At 44.8% G+C, this 19,852-nt stretch overlaps 1 protein-coding gene across 13 annotated transcripts in view; it reads left to right on the forward strand.

Moving 5' to 3' along the window:
• The first annotated feature begins 226 nt into the window (after positions 1 to 226).
• The window catches only part of LOC132381632 (zinc finger protein 239-like), a 107,125-nt gene continuing 87,499 nt past the window's right edge, over positions 227 to 19,852 (forward strand). For 6 of the 13 annotated variants that reach the window (XR_009508093.1, XR_009508092.1, XR_009508095.1 and 3 more), the window contains exon 1: positions 13,779 to 14,010. Coding sequence is in view for 6 of the 13 variants with exons in the window: in XM_059951197.1 (XP_059807180.1) it covers positions 14,719 to 15,651 (933 nt within the window). In the remaining 7 variants the exon portion in view is untranslated. Of the gene's footprint in view, positions 683 to 13,288; positions 13,750 to 13,778; positions 14,011 to 14,419; positions 19,645 to 19,852 lie in introns of those variants that run through there. The other 7 variants (XM_059951197.1, XM_059951195.1, XM_059951193.1 and 4 more) reach the window with 7 other exon arrangements.

The raw sequence follows: 19,852 nt of genomic DNA on the forward strand, positions 1-19,852 counted from the left end.
AATGACTAGTTTAACCTACCCAGTAGGTCTTTGGACAGTGGGAGCAAACTGGAGCTCCCAGCTGTAATGGTGTTCCTTTAACCATTATGTTAATGTGGCACCATATCTTTCCTGATTCTGTTAGGTGACCAGAATCGCACACAATGCTCTCAATATGGCCTCACCAGCGTCTTATACCACTGAGCAAAACATCTCATCTGCTGTACCCAATACTCTGATTTATGAAGGCCAATGTGCTAAAAGCACTCTTTATGACCCTATCTACCTCTGATGCCATTTTCAAGGAAGTATAGATCTATTCCCAGATCCCTCTGTTCTGTTGCACTCCTCATTCACTGTAAGTTCCTCCAGCATTTTGTGTGTTGCTTTGGATTTCCAGAATCTGCAGAATATCTTTGGTTTATTGTAATGGTTTATTGTAATGGTTTCCTTTCTTCGACTGGTGCTTAAAGTGGTGGGAGCCAAAGTTCAGGCTGAAGCTGGAGTTAAAGGCCATGTAATTCATGGCTGAAGGCATCTGTGGTAATTGGAACCAGTGGAGTCCGTGATCTGGAGATGGGTGATTTTCTGATCCTACCAAGATGCGAAGAAGGCCTGGATCATGTGGGGATGAAATTTCGGAGACGTCCATGACAGGCAGAGGAGAGAGAGGCCTGGAGGTGTCTGCATAGCGGAGAGGGTGGTGAGTAGAATTTGGAGTAGTCAGTTGAATGCAAGTACCTGGGATCATCAATGGGTTTGAACTGGAATAGCTGAAAAGGGAGCTGGAAGCAGTGTGGAACAAGCTGGCAGTGAACACACGGTCAAAGAATTGGTGGCAGCAGAGATCACAGAGGGGGAGCAGTGAGAGGATTTTAGTGAATCCCTGACAAAGAGAAGCTTCTTCAGGGTAGGCATACTTTGAAGACACTTCACAGTGGAGCTGCAAATCATAAACAGAAGAGATTCTGCAGATGCTGGAAATCCAGAGCAATATACACAAAATGCTGGAGGAACTCAGCAGGTCAGGCAACATCTATGGAAATGAATAAATTGTCAACGTTTCAGGTCAAGATCCTTCATCTGGACTGGAAAGGAAAGAGAAAGAAGACAGAATAAAAAGGTGTGAGGAGGGGAAGGAGGACAAGCTAGAAGATGATGGGTGGGAAAGGTAAAGGGCTGGAGAAGAAGGAACCTGAAAGAAATGAGAGTGGACCACGGGAATAAGGGAAGAAGGAGGAACAGTAGGGGGAGATGATAGGCAGAGAAGAAGTAAGAGGCCAAATTGGGGAATAGAAGAAGAGGAAAGGGGGTGAGGAAATGAAATAAAGAAAGGAAAAAAAATACCAGAGGAGAAATTAAAGTTTGTGCCATCAAGTTGGAGGCTACCTAGATGGAATAAGAAGTGTGGCTTCTCCACCCTGGCAGTGGCCTCATTGTGGCAGAAGAGGAAGCCATGGGCTGACATAACAGAATGACAATTTTATGGTGATTGAAGGAAAGTATCAGGGGTATATCAGAGGTATGTTATTTTACACCGAAAGTCGTAGGTGTTTGGAGCACCTTCAACCACCACAAGGAAAATGAAGGAGGGAAGGGTTAGATTTTGCTTAAAGTAGGTTAAAATTTGAGCTAAAGGGACAGTACTATACTGTACAGTTCCTTAAGGTTGTTATAGCGGGGGCGGTAGTGGGGATAAGCACCCACTACCTATTAAATGCTCCCAATGGCGTGCATCTCAAATAGCCTCTGACAACTAAGTCTACTCTTGGCCTTTATGTCTGGCTTAGCTACTAAGTTTGGTGGAACAATTTCTTCTGACAGAAAAAAGGGGCAACAGTGGGTTACTGGTGCTTTAAATCAAGTTGCTTTTGGCTGAAGGGGCTCGTCAGCTGTAGTTGGCAGTTCGTCTAAGAGAAGGAAAGCTCTGATTTCAAACCTCCTCATCCTTGTGACTATGCTTGCTCACGGAGAAGGATTCAGGAGTAAACTCTGAGAAAAAAAACGGAGCTGGACTCTTTAAGGCAATCCGATGTTGAGTTTGACGCTGACTGGCAACCCTTATGATGCTACTGGTGCCAAACTGTATAGGTCTCTGCCATTCCTTTGGATTCATCAGATGTGCGGAGGGGGCAAGTTTGCTATATGGGCAACAGCTTGATCTGTTTATCATACTGCCAAGGCTTGTGTATCACGTAGGCAGCTGGGTTGCAACATCCATGGTCGACCCCGACTAATAGAGGGCCTCACTGTGCTGTAATGCTCAATGTTCTATTTTCCCCCAGAGCCTACCACTCACCTACACACTCGGGGTAATTTAGAGTGGTCAGTTAATCTACCAGCCTGCATGTCTTTGTGTGGAGGAAGCCCAGGCAGACACAGTGAGAACACTGCAAATCCCACACTGCCAGCACTTGAGGCCACTGGCATTGGAGTGGTTGTATAAATGGCACCACTGTGTTCCATCCCCATGATTCCTTTGAATCCACCTTTCAAGTGGAAATCCAAGTGCCCAAAATCCCATTGTTCCACCTTATACCTACTTGATCAAAAAGCTTTTATGTCTGAAATTCAGCTTTCCCTTTCATGAACCTGCATTGACTCTGCCAATTGTATTATTTTCCAGGAGTCATTCACAATAACAGATCCCAGCATCTACATGACAATTAGTATCTCACAATTTTTATGACTCACTCTATGAATATTATTATTTTTTAAATTTATAACAGTCTTTAGCCTTCTTGGCTATCCACTTTTACCTCATGGCTTTTATATCTCAATGAAAAATGGATTGAATCAAGATGTTATGCCAACAGACACTGGAAATCTGAAGCAATATACAAAAGTCTGGAGGAAATGTTTATGTCCAGTCTCAATATGCTTCTATCCTCCATCAAGAAGGCCTTAAACTCTCCACTTCTTTTTCACCTAACAAACCCAAGCAGTTCCCCTTCACCACTACCCTCCTGTGAGGTGAATCTGTTCTCCATCCTCATCAATTTCTCATTCAGCTCCTTCCTCTTTCTCCAAACTCAAGATGTAGCCATTGACCCCCAGATGTGTCACAGACGTGCCTTCCTTTTCATTGGCTATGTGGAGCAGTCCGTGTTCCAAGCCTTCCCTGGTAATGCTCCCCAACTCTTACTGTGCTACATTGACGAATGAGTCTGGCACTGTGGCTCAGAAGGGAAGGGGACAGAGGCGGAATGCAGTGGTGATAGGAGATTCCATAGTTAGAGGAGTAGTGGACACAACAGGCATCCCAGATGGTATGTTGCCTCCCAAGTGCCAGGGCCAGGGACATCTCATATCATGTCCACATCATTTTAAGTGGGGAGAGTGAGCACCTTGGTACATATTGACACCAATGACTTAGGAAGGAAAAGAGAGGATGATTTGGCAGATGAACACGTGACTGAGGAACTGGTGCAGGGGGCAGAATTTCAAATCTATGGGTCATTGGGATCTCCTCTGGGGAAGGTATAACAAAAGGGACAGGCTACACCTGAACCAGAGGGGAACCATAACCTTGCTAGAGCAATTGGAGAGGGTTTAAACTAATTTGGCAGGGGGATGGAAACCGAGTGATAAGGCTGAGGACAGGGGTGTTGGTTTACAAGCAGAGGTCGTTTATAGTGAGACTGTCAGGAAGGACAGACAGATGATAGGGCAGAATTGCAACGACTGAGATGAGTTGTGGTGTAAAAGTGGTCAAAATTGAAAAGGGTGACAAATACAGAAGGCATTACATCTGAATGTGCACAGTACATTATATGAAATGAGGTAGATTACCTTGTTGTGCAGTTAGAGATTGACAGGTAAAACGTGGGTATCACAGTCATGACTGAAAGGTCTATTGAAAGGACAGGCAGGTAGGCAGAGGAGGAAGAATGGTTCTGCCGGTAAAAACTGAAATCAAATCTTTAGAAAGGGGTCAGAAAATGTAGAATCCTTGTGGATAGAGTTAAGAAACTGCAAGGGTAAGAAGACCCTAATGGAAGTTAGATACCACCCTCCGAACAGTAGCCAGCATGTGGTCTACAAATGACAGTGGGAGATAAAAAACATGTCAAAAAGACGTTAGTCATGGGGATTTCAAGTGCAGTTAGATTGGGAAAATACAGTTGATGCTGGATCCCAAGAGAGAGGATTTGTAGAATGCCTCTGAAATGACATTTTGGAGCAGCTTGCAGTTGAGCCCACTAGGGAATCAGCAATTCTGGATTGGGTGTTGTGTAATGAACAGGATATAATTAGGGAGCATAAGGTAATGGAACCCTCAGGAAACAGTGATCATAATATGATGAAATTCACCCTGCAGTTTCAGAGGGAGAAGCTAAAGTCATTATATCAACATTATATTGCAGTAAAGGGAATTACAGAGGCATGAGACAGGAGCTGGCTTAAGTGATTGGAAGGAGTCACTAGCAGGGACGATGGCAGAGCAGCAATGGCTGGAGTTTCATTGAGCAATTCAGAAGGCACAGGAAGAGGAAATATTCTAAAGTAGGATGATGCAATTGTCACTGGCAAGGGAAGTTGAACCCAACATAAAAGCAAAAGAGAGGGAATATAGCAGAGTAAGAATTGGAGGATTTGGGAAATTTAAAAAATAACAGCAGAAGGCAACTAACATACCACGGGGGTTGGGGGGGGGATTAAATATAAAGTTAAGCTATATATAGCTTCAGATATACAAATAATAAAACAGAGGTGAGAGTAGATATTGGACTGCTGAAAAATGACACTGGAGAGATAATGGAGAGGCAAAGAAATGGTGGGTGAACTAAAGATTAGTTTTCTTTAGCCAGAAGTTCAAGAGTGTCAAGGGACAGAAGTCAGTACAGTTGCTATTACAAGGGAAATGGTGCTGGGGAAGTTGAAAGGTCTGAAAGTACAAAGTCACCTGGACTTGATAGACTACACCCCAGTGTTCTATAAAAGGTTGCTGAAGAGATTGTAGAGGCATTAGTAATGATCTTTCAAGAATCTATTGATTCTGGCATGGTTCTGGAGACTGGAAAATTGCAAATATCACTCCACTCTTCAGATAGGTGGAGGGGCAGGTAGTGTTGAGGAAGCAGAAAGTCTGCAGAAGGACTTAGACAGAATGGGCAAAGTGGCAGATGGAATAATGTTCAAAGAGTACAGTCATATAATTTCGTAAAAGGAATAAAAGAGTAGACTATTTTCTAAATGGGGAGAAAATTCAAAAATCCAAGGTGCAAAGGGATCTGGGAATCCTCATGCAGGATTCCCTAAAGGTTAACTTGAGGGTCAATTTAGTGGTGGGAAGGCAAATGCTATTTTAACATTCATTTCCAGAGGACTAGAATATAAAAGCAAGGATATATTGCTGAGGCTGTGTAAGGTAGTGGTGAGGTCTCACTTGGAGTATTGTGAGCATTTTAACACAGGATGTGCTGACGTTGGAGAGGATTCAGAGGAGGTTCATGAGAATGATTCTGGGAATGAAGTGGTTATTTTATGAGCAGCGATTGAAGGCTCTAGGCCTGTACTCTTTGGAAAAATGAGGAGGGGATCTCATTGAAACCTAATGAAGGCTGATAGTCCTAGATAGAGTGGATGTCAAGGGAATGTTTCCTTTGGTGAGGGGAGTCTAGGACCAGAGGGAACAGCCTCAAAATGGAGGAACACCCATTTAGAACAGAGATGAGGTGGAAATTCTTTAGCCAGGGCAGGAGGTGGTGGTGATGAATCTGTGGAGGCCAGGTCACTGGATGCATTTAGGGCAGAGGTTGAAAGATTCTTCCCATTTAACCTTGTGTTTTCATGTACACCGCTAGCCTTCGTATTTTAAAAACCTTTGTGCTTCAGCAATCGACCGAAACCATTCGAAAGTTCCATTTTTAAGTGTGATTCTGAGATGGGCTGGATAATGGGGGGAGGGTTTAAAACCCTTATTAAAAAATTTGGACATAAGTTCTTTAAACTTAGCACATTCCTTCATAACCTCTGGCAGATAGTCTTCCATGATTCTAATCTGGCCGCCACAAAAGGGAATCTTGCCTCTTCAACGAGATTTGTGTATTAACAGACACTTTATTTTAAATTCATGAAAGCAAATGATTACAGATCTTGGTCTATCTCTGTTGGGAGAATGAAATACAGGGAACCTGTGACCTCGGTCAATCATAAGCAAAGACGCCAAAGTTTCCAGAAATAATTCTTGCAGGAAGTTTTCAAAGAATTCCATAGGATGATTACCTTTGATTAATTCTTCAAGACCCAGAAACCGTAGGTTGTTCCTTCTACTTCTATTTTCTATGTTGATAATCTTCTGTCTTAACTTTTCGTTGGACTTCGATTGCTTTTCACAAAGTTTTTGCAGTTCATCCACTTCCGTTTCCAGAGACGACAACATTGCTTCTTTTTTTTTATCCATTTATCGTGTTCATTAAAAGTTTGCTGAATAGAGTCCAATTTACCCTCTATTTGTTTAAATTCAGAGCTGAATTGTTGAAACTTCTCAGAGGCTTCTCATGTATGACCTTGCAGCAAATCCATAACAGAATCCAAAGAAGCAGGGGATCATCCTTTTTAGTACCTCTGCCACCCCTTGATGTAGCCATAATGAAAAAAAAATCACACTTAAAAAGGTTTCAGGGCAGGTTGGAAATAGTAAGAGAATTAGAGTTAGAGCAACAGAAGATTGCTGCTACTTCATCAGCCACCACCAGGAAATCTCCGAAAGATTCTTGATTTGTCAAGATGTGAAAGGAATTTATGAGAAGGCAAGAAAATGGAGTTGAGAGAGAAGTGGACCAGCCGTGGTGGAGGAGACTCAATGGGACGAATGGCCTAATTCTGCTCCTGTGTTGTATGGTCATATGGACTGCATTGGTGAGATTGGACCCATGCTGAGATTGGCAATTTCATCAACTTTGCCTCCAACCTCCACCCTGTCCTTAATATCACTTGGTCCATTTCTGACACCTCTCCCTTTCCTCAGTCTCTCTCTCCCTCTCTCTCCATCTCTTGAGGCAAGTTGTCTACCATTTTTTTATAAACCTACTGATTCCCATGTCTGTCTTGACTCATACCTCCCCTACCTGTCTACTGTAAAAATACCATTCACTTTTCTTAGTTCCTTCACTCTGTTACATCAGTTCCCAAGATGCTTTCCGAAGACCAGGGTTTCCCTTCCTTCACCTTTGATTCTGCCCCTCCATCTGCGCTCACCCCATCTTTCTTCTTTTCCATGAGCCTCTGCATCATTTCAATGGAACACTACCACCAGCTCATCTTTACCTTCTCCCCCGCCCAACCCCCCCCCCCACCCAAATCTCTGCTTTCTGCAGGGATCATTCCCTCTGTGATTTCCTTGTCCATTTTGCCAGTGGCGGGTCCTCCCTCACCTCCACTCAGGGGTTGAACTGTCCTGCGAATCTGTTGGGGCCGTTTATTATATCCAGTGCTCCTGATGTGGCCTCCTCTACATTGGTCAGACCCACCATAGCTTGGTGGACTACCTTGTGATGCACCTCCACTCCATCCACTAAAAGAGGGATTTCCCAGTGCCCAACCATTTTAATTCCTATCCCTATTCCAGTTCTGACATGTCCATGCAAGTCTAGGTAGCCTTCAATGCAATTGCGTGAATATCAATTTCTCCAACTTATGATAATTTTCCCCCTTCCCTCTATGCCCTTCTCAATTCCCCATTTTGGCCTCTTACCTCTTCTCCTCACCTGTCTATCACCTATTGCCTCCCTCCCCCGGTGCCCTTTCATCCATGGTCCATTCACCTATCACTTTAAAGCTTCTTACTTCATTCCTCCTCCCCTACCCACCTGGCTTCACCTATCACCTTCTAGCCTGTTCTCCCTCCCCCCACTTTCTTATTCTGGCACCTTCCCCCTTACTTTGTCCTAATGAAGGGTCTTAGCCCAAAATGTTGACTGCTGAGTTCCTCCAGTATTTTGTGTGTGTTGCTCTGGAGGAATTCAACTGGTCAGACAGCACCTCTTGAGGAAATGGGCAGTTAATATCTAGGGTTGAAATCCTTTATCAGGACTGGAAAGAAAGAGGTGAAGTAGCCAGTATAAAAAGGAGTGGGGAAAGTGTGAAGCAAGAGCTGGTGGATGATGGATAACCTGGGGGGGGGGGGTGTAGGGGGTATTAGGTAGATGAATGAAGAGAATAGTGGGAATAATGTAAGTATCTGGGAAGTGATAAATTAAAGTGACAAGAGGCTGAAGAAGATTGAATTCAATAGGAGAGGATAGTGGAGAGTGGAATAAGGGGACGGAGTTGAAGAAGGGAACCGGTGAGAGGAATAATGGGCAGACTGAGAGGCAGGGTAGGAGAAAGTGATGGTGGCCAGTGGGATAAAGGAAGTAGGGGGCGGAGGGAAATGCTTACTTGAAGTTAGAGAAATCGATGTTCAAGCCATCAGGTTGGAAAAACTATTAAAGCAAAATATAGAGTGGTTTTCCTATAATTTGTGCCCAACCATAGCTTCTTGCATCATTCCCACTCACCTACCCTCCTCAGCCGTCTATTGACCCCCTCACCTGGATCCACCTACCAGCTGCTAGCTCTTCCTTCACTTTTCCCCTCCGCCTACTACCTCCACTTTCTTTCCCATCCTGATGAAGGGTCTCAACCTGAAATATCAACTGTCCATTTTCCTCCAGATGCTGCATGGTTTGCTGAGCTGCCCCAGCTCTTTGTTCTACTTCTTGCGCCCTTAACTCCTGGTGGAGTTGTCGGGGCGCCATCATGACAAGCCTTGCACCGGTCTGTTCCGTCTATCACGGTTGTGTGCCGGGGCCTGTGTCACCACAAATGTTTTCCCTGTCCGTTCTTTAGCGTTGTCCATCCATCTTTTCCTCTCCAGCTCTTTATATTGTTTATCTAATGGTAAACCTTGTAATTAAAATTCCTTACCTTCCTGAGCTACCACACACCTCATTTGTTTGTAATTTTCTTTTGAGTTTGAGATAGTCAACCTGATTAAAAGTGGAAGAATCGCCCTGTTTACTGACAGAGCTAGGACACTAATTAGAAGGTCCACCTCAAGTGTGAAGTGCAACTGGTGGGCTGGAGGACTCCCAGTCTGAAACTGCTTGCGGTTTCCACTGCCGTGCTGCTGATGTAAAGAAGGGTGTGAGTGCTGCATGTTATCCTGAAGTCTATAACCTTCTCCTGTGTCTGGTTGACATTGAGAGGCAGGTTGTTTGCCTGGCACCAGGCCTTGAGCCCTTCCACCCCCTTTCTGCAGGCCATCTCTCCATTACTGGCAATGAGCTCCACCACTGTCATGTCATCGGTGAACTTGACAATGTGATTACTCAGGTGTTTGGCCATGCAGTTATGTGTGAGCAGACTGTTCAGCAAAGGGCTCAGCCCACAGCCCTGGGGGCATCTGTTTGATGAAACACATTGATTAAGGTAGAGCCATAGACGTAGTGTATATGGATTTCATAAGGCATTTGATAAGGTACCCCATGCAAGGCTTATTGAGAAAGTAAGGAGGCATGGGATCCAAGGGGACCTTGCTTTGTGGATCCAGAATTGGCTTGCCCACAGAAGGCAAAGAGTCGTCGTAGACAGGTGACCAGTAGTGTGCCTCAGAGGGACCCCTTTGTGATTTTTACAAATGACCTGGATGAGGAAGTGGAGGGATGGATTAGTAAATTTGCTGATGACACAAAGGTTGGAGGTGCTGTGGATAGTGTGGAGGGCTGTCAGAGGTTACAATGGGACATTGATAGGAGGCAAAATTGGGCTGAGAAGTGGCAGATGGAGTTCAACACAGATAAGTGTGAGCTGGTTCATTTTGGTAGGTCAAATATCATGGCAGGATATAGTATTAATGGTAAGACTCTTGGCAGTGTGGAGGATCAGAGGGATCTTGGGGTCTGAGTCCATAGGACACTCAAAGCTGCTGCGCAGGTTGACTCTGTGGTTAAGAAGGCATACGGTACATGGGCCTTCATCAATTGTGGGATTGAGTTTAAGAGCCGAGAGGTAATGTTGCAGCTATACCAGACCCTGGTCAGACCCCACTTGGCGTACTGTGCTCAGTTCTGGTTGCCTCACTACAGGAAGGATATGGGAAACATAGAAAGGATGCAGAGGAGATTTGCAAGGATGTTGCCTGGATTGGGGAGCATGCCTTATGAGAATAGGTTGAGTGAACTCAGCCTTTTCTCCTTGGAACGATGGAGGATGAGAGGTGACCTGATAGAGGCGTACAAGGTAATGAGAGGCATTGATCGTGTGGATAGTCAGAGGCTTTTTCCCAGAGCTGAAATGGCTAGCACAAGAGGGCATTGTTTTAAGGTGCTTGGAAGCAGGTACAAAGGACATGTCAAGGGTAAGTTTTTTACTCAGAGAGTGGTGAGTGTGTGGAATGGGCTGCCGGCAGCGGTGATGGAGGCAGAAACGATAGGGTCTTTTAAGAAACTCCTGGATGGCTACATGGAGATTAGAAAAATAGAGGGCTATGGGTAAAGCCTAGATAGATCTAAGGTGGAGACTTGTTTAGCACAGCATTGTGGGCTGAAGGGCCTGTATTGTGCTGTAGGTTTTCTATGTTTCTATGCAGAGGAAGGAGCAGTTGTGCATCTGGACTATCTGAGGTCTGTTGGTCGGGTAGTCTAACACCCAGTTGCACAGTAGTGTGTTTAGACCGAGGAATAGGAGTTCACTGAGTTCTGGGAGACAATAGTGGTGTAGGCCAAAATGAAATCCAGAAAAAACTTTCTGATATGTGTCCTTGTTTTCTAGGTGTGTCAGGGCCAGATGCCTTCCAGTTTCCTTTTGCTTTATTTCTCCAAGTTCTACTGGCTTTAACCTATCTGCCTGGGGCCTCCAGCCCCAGCAAATATAACAAGGCCCAGTGTAAGCCATGAACAACAACTGGTGTTGCAGCCTCACAGTTCCTGTGATCTGGGCTCCATTTCAACCACCGGTGGCGTCTTCTGTAGAGGCTGGACATTTTGCCTGTGAGTTGTTGGGCCTCATCCAGGATCCTCACATATATTAAGGATATGTGGGTAACTGGCCAGTAAGAATCAGAATTTTGTTTATTATCACTGACATCAGAATTAGATTTACTGGCATCGGCATATGTTGTGTTTTGTTAACAAAGTCACAGAAGAGACACAGCTGCTGATATAAAAGTACTGTCGTCTTATATTCAACACACACAAATAAGGAGATGGCCTTTTGGAGTCACTCAAGAGAGAGAGGCTACCCGATCCAACATTGCGGCACATTTTTATATGTTAAAGAATAAAGGTTCTTACAATGCCCTCAAAAGGCTTCTTTTAAGTTGCATGTAATTTTCAAAATGCCCAGATCTTCCCATCAACATACCCAAAATAAGCGTTAATTGTTATCACGTTCATGCAGTTGGGATGTTGATGGTGTTCATGCATGGGCAGCCATTTCAGTCAAATGTCTCTGATATCTCTACATGCTGTTATCTAAGGCATATTCATGCAATGGGGTGTCGATTGCATTCATGCATATGCAGACTGTATCAGTTAAGTGCCTGTTCAAAGGTCTGAATTTTACTGTTCTAGGCTGCATTTTAAATATAATCTACAATCCTTATTCAGATTTGAAGTTTGGTTGCTGAAGTCAATTTTCACTACATGCCCTAAACCCAAAATATGCCCTAACAATCCCACCTGGGCAAAAATATGTTTATTCCAGGAAAGGCTAAACCTCAAGGAGGATGTTATCAAATAAGAAAGCAAAAATTCCCTGCTTCAGAACTCATACCCCAGTTTCTCGATGTGCATCTGCATCTGTGCACTCACCCTTAATGGCTACCTACAGGTAGAGATTGTTCCAGAAATTGAGCAACGATCTTTAAAATGCTGCTTCATCATTCATATGCTTGTTGCCCCCTTCCCTGCTGGCCGATTGCAGTTTAGTCTCCCTTCCATCTCTGATAGCTGAAACTCTGCATTGGCTATCTATGGTTACTCTCTTTTCAGGGTCACAAGCAAAGTAAATATATCAGGCTCACCACCCCTCTCATCAATAATGAGAAAACAGGTGTATGGGATTGAGTGGGATCCAGGATCAGCCATGATGGAATGGTAGGGAAGACTCGATGCGCTGAATGGCCTAATTCTGCTCATATGTCTTATGGTCTTAGATGCGAAGGAGGTCCACCAGGTTGATTCCAGAGATGAGGTTAGAGTATGAGGAGGGATTGAGTCACCTGGGACTGTACTCGCGGAATTCGGAAGGATAAGAGGAAATCTTATAGAAATGTACAAAGTTAAGAAAGGGATAGATAAGATAGAGGCAGGAAAGTTATTTCCTTTGGTAGGTGAGTGAAATCTCCTCAAGATTCAGGGGAGTAAATTTAGGACGGAGATGAGGAGGAACTTCTTTTCCCAAAAGGTGGTGAATTCTCTGCCTGATGAAGCAGTAAATATATTTAAGACAAGGTTAGATAGCTTTCTGCATAGTAGGTGTATTAAGGGTTATGGGGAAAAGGCAGGTAGGTGGAGATGAATTCATGGTCGGATCAGCCATGACCTTATTGAATCCACCACAGGCTCGACGAGCCAGATGGCCTACTCCTGATCCTATTTCTTATGTTCTTCTGTACAGGAAAGATTGGGATTGGACTCTTCTGAATCTTTTCTGGTGGCATCCCCTTCTGGAATATCCAATCCATCGTTGGCCCAACCACTGAAAGGGCCCAGCTCATTTGTATTCACTTCCCATTCTGGCTAGGGGTGACCACCTTCAGATGCTGTGTGAAATTTCTTCTCTCTCTCTCAGTCTGCCACGCCATTGAAGAGACCTGCTGTCTCTGCTGTAATTCGGATCCCTTCCCATTTATTTCATATATAAGATCTTAATGAAATTCACAAAATCGTTCAAGTGCTGGGTAGGCTGGACGCAGGGATGGCGTTTCCTCTGGCTAAAAGTAGAGGACCAAGGGGTACTTTTGAGAATAAACTAGAGGCCCATTTAGGTCTGAGATTACGAAAATCTCTCCAGTCGGAGAAAAGCGAACCTTTTACATTCACTATAGAGTTCATTCAAAACAAAAATCGATAGATCACTGTATAAGTCAAACAGTCACGTTCATGAATGGTAGACGAGACAAACGGGCTTTCAATACATGGTCAACCATTAGTTCAAACAGCCCTCGTGCACTGGATTTTAATATTAATCAACTTTTTCGGTGAGCATCTAAAAACGATTCTGCTACAGTAGATGATTGGATAAATGGAAATCATGCTGGCTTCTATGGCTGGGCAATTTACGTTTCGGTAACGTGTACCAATTAGTTTTGATTTGTTCCTTGTGCACGGTTATGGGCTGAGTGCAGGTCGGTGGGACTAGGTGAGAGCAAGCGTTCGGCACGGACTAGAAGGGCTGAGATGGCTTGTTTCCGTGCTGTAGTTGTTATATGGTCGAGATCGACATTCTAGCAAGCTCTGGAATCCTGAGTGGGGTGGGGAGTTCAATGGCGGTGTATCTTCCCAGAATTCGCAACACCATAAGAAGGCCTGCTCTGAGCGTCAGTGTCAAAGGCGCATGTGTGAGTCTTGTTGTGAGCATGCCTGTTAGGACCCGCAGGGATGGACTGAGGCTGAGGGGGTTGGTTGCTGGCGGAGGGACATGCCCGCCGCAGGGGACGAATCGAAATGGTGTGCGGACAGTGAAACTTTATAAATGTTCAGTGCAGGTAATAAGGATTGAACTGAGGACGCATATCCTTCTCGGTTACAAAGCAGCGAAGACTCAGTCGTCATCAGGGAAGTGCGTAGCTGAACGCCATCTTTGTGTAGTAATTGATAGGGCGCATGCGCGTTTGCTATTGTTCACGGACTCTGTTGCCAGGACATGTATTTTCCGTGAAATCTGATTTGCTGGATTGCCTCATTGACCTGGGGTGGGTGGAGTACGTAGTCTGTGTATTATGGTTGAAGTCAGCGAGCAAAGAAGCGAACCGGAGTCCTGGTAGGCTTTAAATTCAGCTGCAGGAGAAGATAAGTAGAACTGCAAGGTCAGAGAAAGAAGGTAAATTTATTTATTAAACATACAGGGAGGTGGAACGATAACAGAGGCCTTCAAATTAAAAGTAATGATTTAAATAATGCGGACACAGTGGCAAAGAGGAGGACGACACGGCGTCGTTAGTTATTAGTCGATATATCTGTTGGGAAGGTATGAAGAAAATTACTCAGAAAACAGTCATACAGTGTAAGTCAGGATCACTAAAGTTAGTCTTAGGAACGTAGTTAATGTTGAAGAAAAGAGGACGGGGTAGTCTTAAAGATTGGAGCAACGTTCAAACTGAGTTTATTACGTCTCGGAGAATGATGAAACATAAAACTGCAGTTGGTGGATTGGGTTTAGATCTGAGGAATTAAACTGTTCCACGGTGCTGATTTGAATTGCTTACAGTGATTTCTCTGAACTCTTGCAGACAGAGGATTTGCAGTCAGGAATTCCAAACTAAACGTCACACCTGTTTGATTTGATTCTTCATAATCTGAATATCATTGCTGTGGGAAACATTTCAGAGATCATGCTGGCTGGAAAAACACAGAGAGAGGGAAATGCACACTTCTGAGAGTTCCAAAGTGCAGATCTGTGGCAAAAGACTTGATCTGATTGTGAATCAGACAACTTAAGGCTTCTCACATTGGGGAGAACCCATTGATGTGAACACACTGTGATCGAGGCTTCAAAAGATTATGCACTGTGGGGAGATGCAAGGGCACCATGGAGAAACCGTGTAAATGCAGGGACTGTGGGAAGGGCTTCAGTTACCCATCCCAGCTGGAAACGCATCGTCGCAGTCACACTGGGGAGAGGCCGTTCACCTGTTCCGAATGTGGGAAGGGCTTTGCTCTGTCATCCAGTCTCCAGCTGCACCAGCGGGTTCACAGTGATAAGAGACCATTTAAATGCAACGACTGTGGGAACTCTTTCAAAATCTCCGCAGACCTCATTAAACACCAGCTCGTTCACACTGATGAGCGACCCTTCAGCTGCTCCCATTGTGAGAAGAGATTCAGGCAGTCGTCGCACCTCATCCAACACCGGCGGGTTCATACCGGGGAGAGGCCATTCACCTGCTCCGTGTGCGGGAAGGGGTTCACTCATGCATCCAATCTCCGGACACACCAGCGGGTTCACACGGGGGAGAGGATATTCACCTGCACCGTGTGTGGGAAAGGGTTCACACAGTCCTCCAATCTCAGGACGCACCAGCGGGTTCACACGGGCGAGCGGCCGTTCACCTGCACCCTGTGCGAGAAGGGCTTTACAAACTCGTCCCACCTACTAACACACCAACTTGTTCACTTTGATAAGAGGGCCTTCAAATGCCCTGACTGCGAGAAGAGCTTTAAAAGTGCAAAGGACTTGCTGATACACAGGCGTGTTCACACCGGGGAGAGGCCATACACCTGCTCCATCTGCGGGAAAGGATTCACTCTGTCTTCTAACCTCCAAACACACCAGCGGGCTCACAGCGGAGAGAGGCCTTTCAGCTGCTCGCTGTGTGGTAAGGGGTTTAATCGGTCGTCCAATTTACTGAGACACCAGCGAGTTCACACTAGGGAGAGGCCATTCACTTGCTCTGTGTGTGAGAAGGGATTTACTAGATCTTCCCACCTGACAAGACACCAGCGCGTTCACAAGTGTCTGTAAGGGTTGGCTGAGCAGGAGCTCACTCTTGGCGTCCCCAGAGTCTGCATTTGTTCCTGCTGCTTGTTATACTCCTTGTAACCGAGTTGGATCTTCTGGAGTCTGGAAGGATGTAAGACGATGCGTTTTCTTCTGTCGTTCAATGACAGGCGGTTAGGTGATGATCTTGTCAGCGTGATTTTTGTCCTTGTGCCCTCAGGACCATGTTGCCTGTGGTTCCGCTGGTGGACAGGTCCCTGTTACTCAGCCTCTGCAGGTGTGGTATCAGGGAAAAGGGCCGACAACATGTTCCACATCCATAAACACAAAACTGGCTGTGTGTTGCTGTTGAGTGTCTCTATTGCAGGCAACACGGGAAAAATCACTCCTGCAAACATCACAGGGCTGCAAGTGTCGTCCATTCAGTAATTGTATTTAACACAAAATGAACAAGAAAATAAATCTCAAATACTAGATTCTGCCGATGCTGGAAAATCCAGAGGAACTCAGCAAATCGGGCAACACCTATGGAGGGGAATAAACAGTTGACATTTCTGTCCCAGGCCCTTCATCAGGACTGGAAAGAAAGGGGAAGAAGCTAAAGTAAGAAGGTGGGATGGGGAAGGATGCAAGGTGGCAGGAAGATAAATAATCCAGCTCCTGAAACTTGGGATGTGCCTGTAATCTAATGCCTTGCTGGATGAGATAAATGTTTTTTTTTACTTGATTGGAATTTAAATCAAGTTGGCAAATTATTTGACTTGAGGCTGTAGGTCCTTGGACGCTGTTCTGCACCAATCTATACTGCGATGGAGAACGTACATTTGTTCCAGATGTAGTTTGTGTACTTTAAAGAGTGTTTCATCTCTCCTGCAGCTGCACTGAAAGTGAAAGTGGTTTATATATGGAGATGTGAAGCAGGAAAATGTCAGGATGCTGCCCCAGCCTTCTGGTCAGAGTTGGGTCAGTGCTCAAGCAAACAGATCTTTACAGTAAGAATCGCCCGAGTATGACCACAGTTTGGGCAGAGCGGTGACAAAGTTGAGAGCAGGAGTGTGTCACAGAGCCCGCTGCACCCTTCAGCCAGGGGCAAGGTGACCCAGTGCCTCGAGTCCAATGTCTGTCAGTGCCCTGTTTTTCCATTAACAGCTATCCATATTCCATAATTCTTTTCTAGAACAATTGGTAAAGGCAATTTTTTTAAAAAAAAGCTTTTAACAATGATTTAAAGACATTTGCATGGGGGGATGGGATTTGGCCAAATGCAGCATTTATCACAGGTACACAGTAAAATGCATCTGTGGTGTTGGACCAGGTCAGCAAGGTTTGCCACGGGGGCAGCCTCCGAGTGTTGCCCTGCTTCCGACGCCAACGTGGCATGCGTGCCCAGAACTTGCCAACACTAACCCATACGTCTGACGTGTGAGAGGAAACCCACACTGTCCTGGGAAGAACGTACAAACTCCTTACAGATAGCAGCAAGAATTGAATCCCAATCAATGACCGCTTGCGCTGTTCTGCCCCAAATGTGACTGACTTATGTAGGCATCTGGGTCAGCACGGTGAAGTTGGGCCGAATGGCCTGTTTCCTTTATTGTACCGTCATCAGCACGTCCTGTACTTAACACTCTGCCCCTTCTGCACTGGCAGCCAGACTCCCCTGGGATACACCCCAAATCGGGAATCCAAACTTGGGCACATACTGTCTGATCCCAGACCTCTACATCAGCTTTTGCTTATCTGTTACTGTTTCCTAACAGGGTGAAAACATTTGAACCTGAGATGAAAACAGTGCCCTTCATTGCATCGACAAAGGAATTAAATTGAGGGAGGTGTGTGACCAAACTTAATTTTAAGATGCAATTTAGTCTACTGAAAAATAATAAAAATGACCCCGGGGCGGGTGGTGAGAGAAGTTTGAAACTTATTTCAAGAGATTATAAAAGATCTTGGACATCTACAGGAATGATATTGTACAAAGCTTTCAGTCATTATAATTAGTTTTGCAACAACAGCTTGCATTCTTAAAGAAACCCAGGAAATCCTTCCATTTGTGACGCTTGGGATATCAGGTGGAAGATGTGATTTTCATATTGTGTCATCTTGTCCGAGATTCCTCAACCTATGCATAGTCTTTCCTCTATCCACCGTTTAATTTCAAGGTCATATCCTGAAAGCAAATGGATTATTTATAAGAATGCCTCATGTAATGACCGCAAGTCTAATGTTAGTTCTGCTGTGTTAGTTATCTGTTATTTGGCCCATTCACTCCCTTGCTTCTTCATTCTTGGATATAAAATAGCTCTCCCTATCACTAATCGTAACCGAGTGTCTGCACCATCGAACTAGATAGAAGCTGAGGAGAATTATCCTAAACCCTTAAATGTACGTAAAGTGAACGATAGCTGGGCTGATGATTGTCCTGACTGGATTTGACCTTATTTTATGGACAAGGTGTACACCTGGACATCTTTCTCCCGCACTTGCCTGGAGACTGGACTGGCTCTGGCACAAACTGCGATATGATCCAGGACCACAGGCCACATTTTGTCCATTTGCGTCCCAATATCCCGTGAACTGAGCAGAATCGGCTTTGACCTGTGATGTTATCAGTGGAGATCTCACAAGAAGCTGAGGTGGGATATTGTGTGCAGTTCAGGACACCAACCTACAGGAAAGATGTCAGTAAGATTGAAAGAATTCAGAGAAAATTTACAAGGATTCTACTGGGAATTGGGGACCTAAGTTATAGGGAAAGGCTGAATAGCTTAGGAACTTTATTCTAAAGCATGGGTAAGAGAATGAGGGGAGATTTGATAGAGGTATACAAAATTATGACGGGTATAGGTAGGGTAAATTCAACCAGGCTTTTTCCCTCCGCTGAGATTAGGTGAGACTAGAGCTACAGGTCATGGGTTAAGGTTAGAGGTGAAATATTTAACGGGAACTGGGGAGGGATTTTTTCACTCAGAGGGTGGTGCAAGTGTGAAATGAGCTGCCAGCAGAAGTGGAGGATGCAGGTTCATTTTGCTCATTTAAGGGAAGTTCGGATAGGTACATGGATGGAAGGGATATGGAGGGCTATGGTCCAGATGCTGGTTGCCTAGACGAGACAGAATAATAGTTTGGCACGGACTAGAGGACAGAAGGGCCTGTTTCTCTTCTTTCGTGCTCTATGACTCTTTCTGCCAGACACAGTCACCAGTTGCAAAGACTTCAGCCTTGTCTTTCTTTTGTACTCACTTTCCCAATTCTCAGCATTGCCACATTAACAGAGCAGAGTCACTGAAATTGTAACCGGTATGTATAGCAGTGACCAGCAGTCGGCATTAACAGAGCAGCATCACTGAACACTGTTGGACATTTGAATGGTTGTAACCGGTATGTATAGCAGTTTTAATAGAGCAGCGTGCTGAACACTGTTGGACATTTGAATGGGTTTAACTGACAGCTATAGCAGTAGGCAGTGAGGCCCTTTTTGGGTGAGGATAGCCTCACCACCTGGTCTGCCTGTAATAAACATTTATCCAGTATGACCTCTGGGAGTGTGAAATATGTGTGCATTTTAAAAGCACTCTTTGCTCTTCCCTGCTTTTAGAGTCAAATTGACAAACAACTGAATCAGCAGCCTTGTACTTTCAAGTATCTAATTCTACCTGGCGAAAAAACATCCTGTTCTAAGACCACCAGGTCTATTTTTAATCACTACGATGAAAGCAGATGTGTAAACAGATGACATTCACCTATGATGTGAACAGAGGAAGATGATTGTGTGTGATAATGACACAGCCTTATGATCACAGTCACAGCCATGCGTGGTTAAGAGTTGTGGCTGTAGTTGCTCTGTTGATAAAGCAGCATGTATGTTCGACAAGCAAAGTATTGCCAATGCACACAGCTTGTTACCATGGAGCTGGGGAGAAGTATCAGAAGCCTCCAGCTCCAGAGCAATATCTGAGTTGGACACGATCCTCTTTATTTTTTATTGGAAAAATGAATAAAATCAGTAAGACAGCATCAATATGAATTTGATTATGTGGTGTTTCATTTCTCATGATGTTCAGAGTAGACTCTGAACTGTGAGTGGAGGGTGACCAGTACTAGGGCTCACTTGTTCAGCTTTCCCGGTGGTATGGCAAAGTCAGAGATGAAAGTAGGGGTGTGGGGTAGGAGTGAAAGAGAACTTGGTGTGAGGGAAAATTGGCGTGTGGGGTTGGTGAGTTAA

The sequence above is a fragment of the Hypanus sabinus genome, chromosome 26 (genome assembly GCF_030144855.1).
Source record: "Hypanus sabinus isolate sHypSab1 chromosome 26, sHypSab1.hap1, whole genome shotgun sequence".
Lineage (NCBI taxonomy): Eukaryota > Metazoa > Chordata > Chondrichthyes > Myliobatiformes > Dasyatidae > Hypanus > Hypanus sabinus.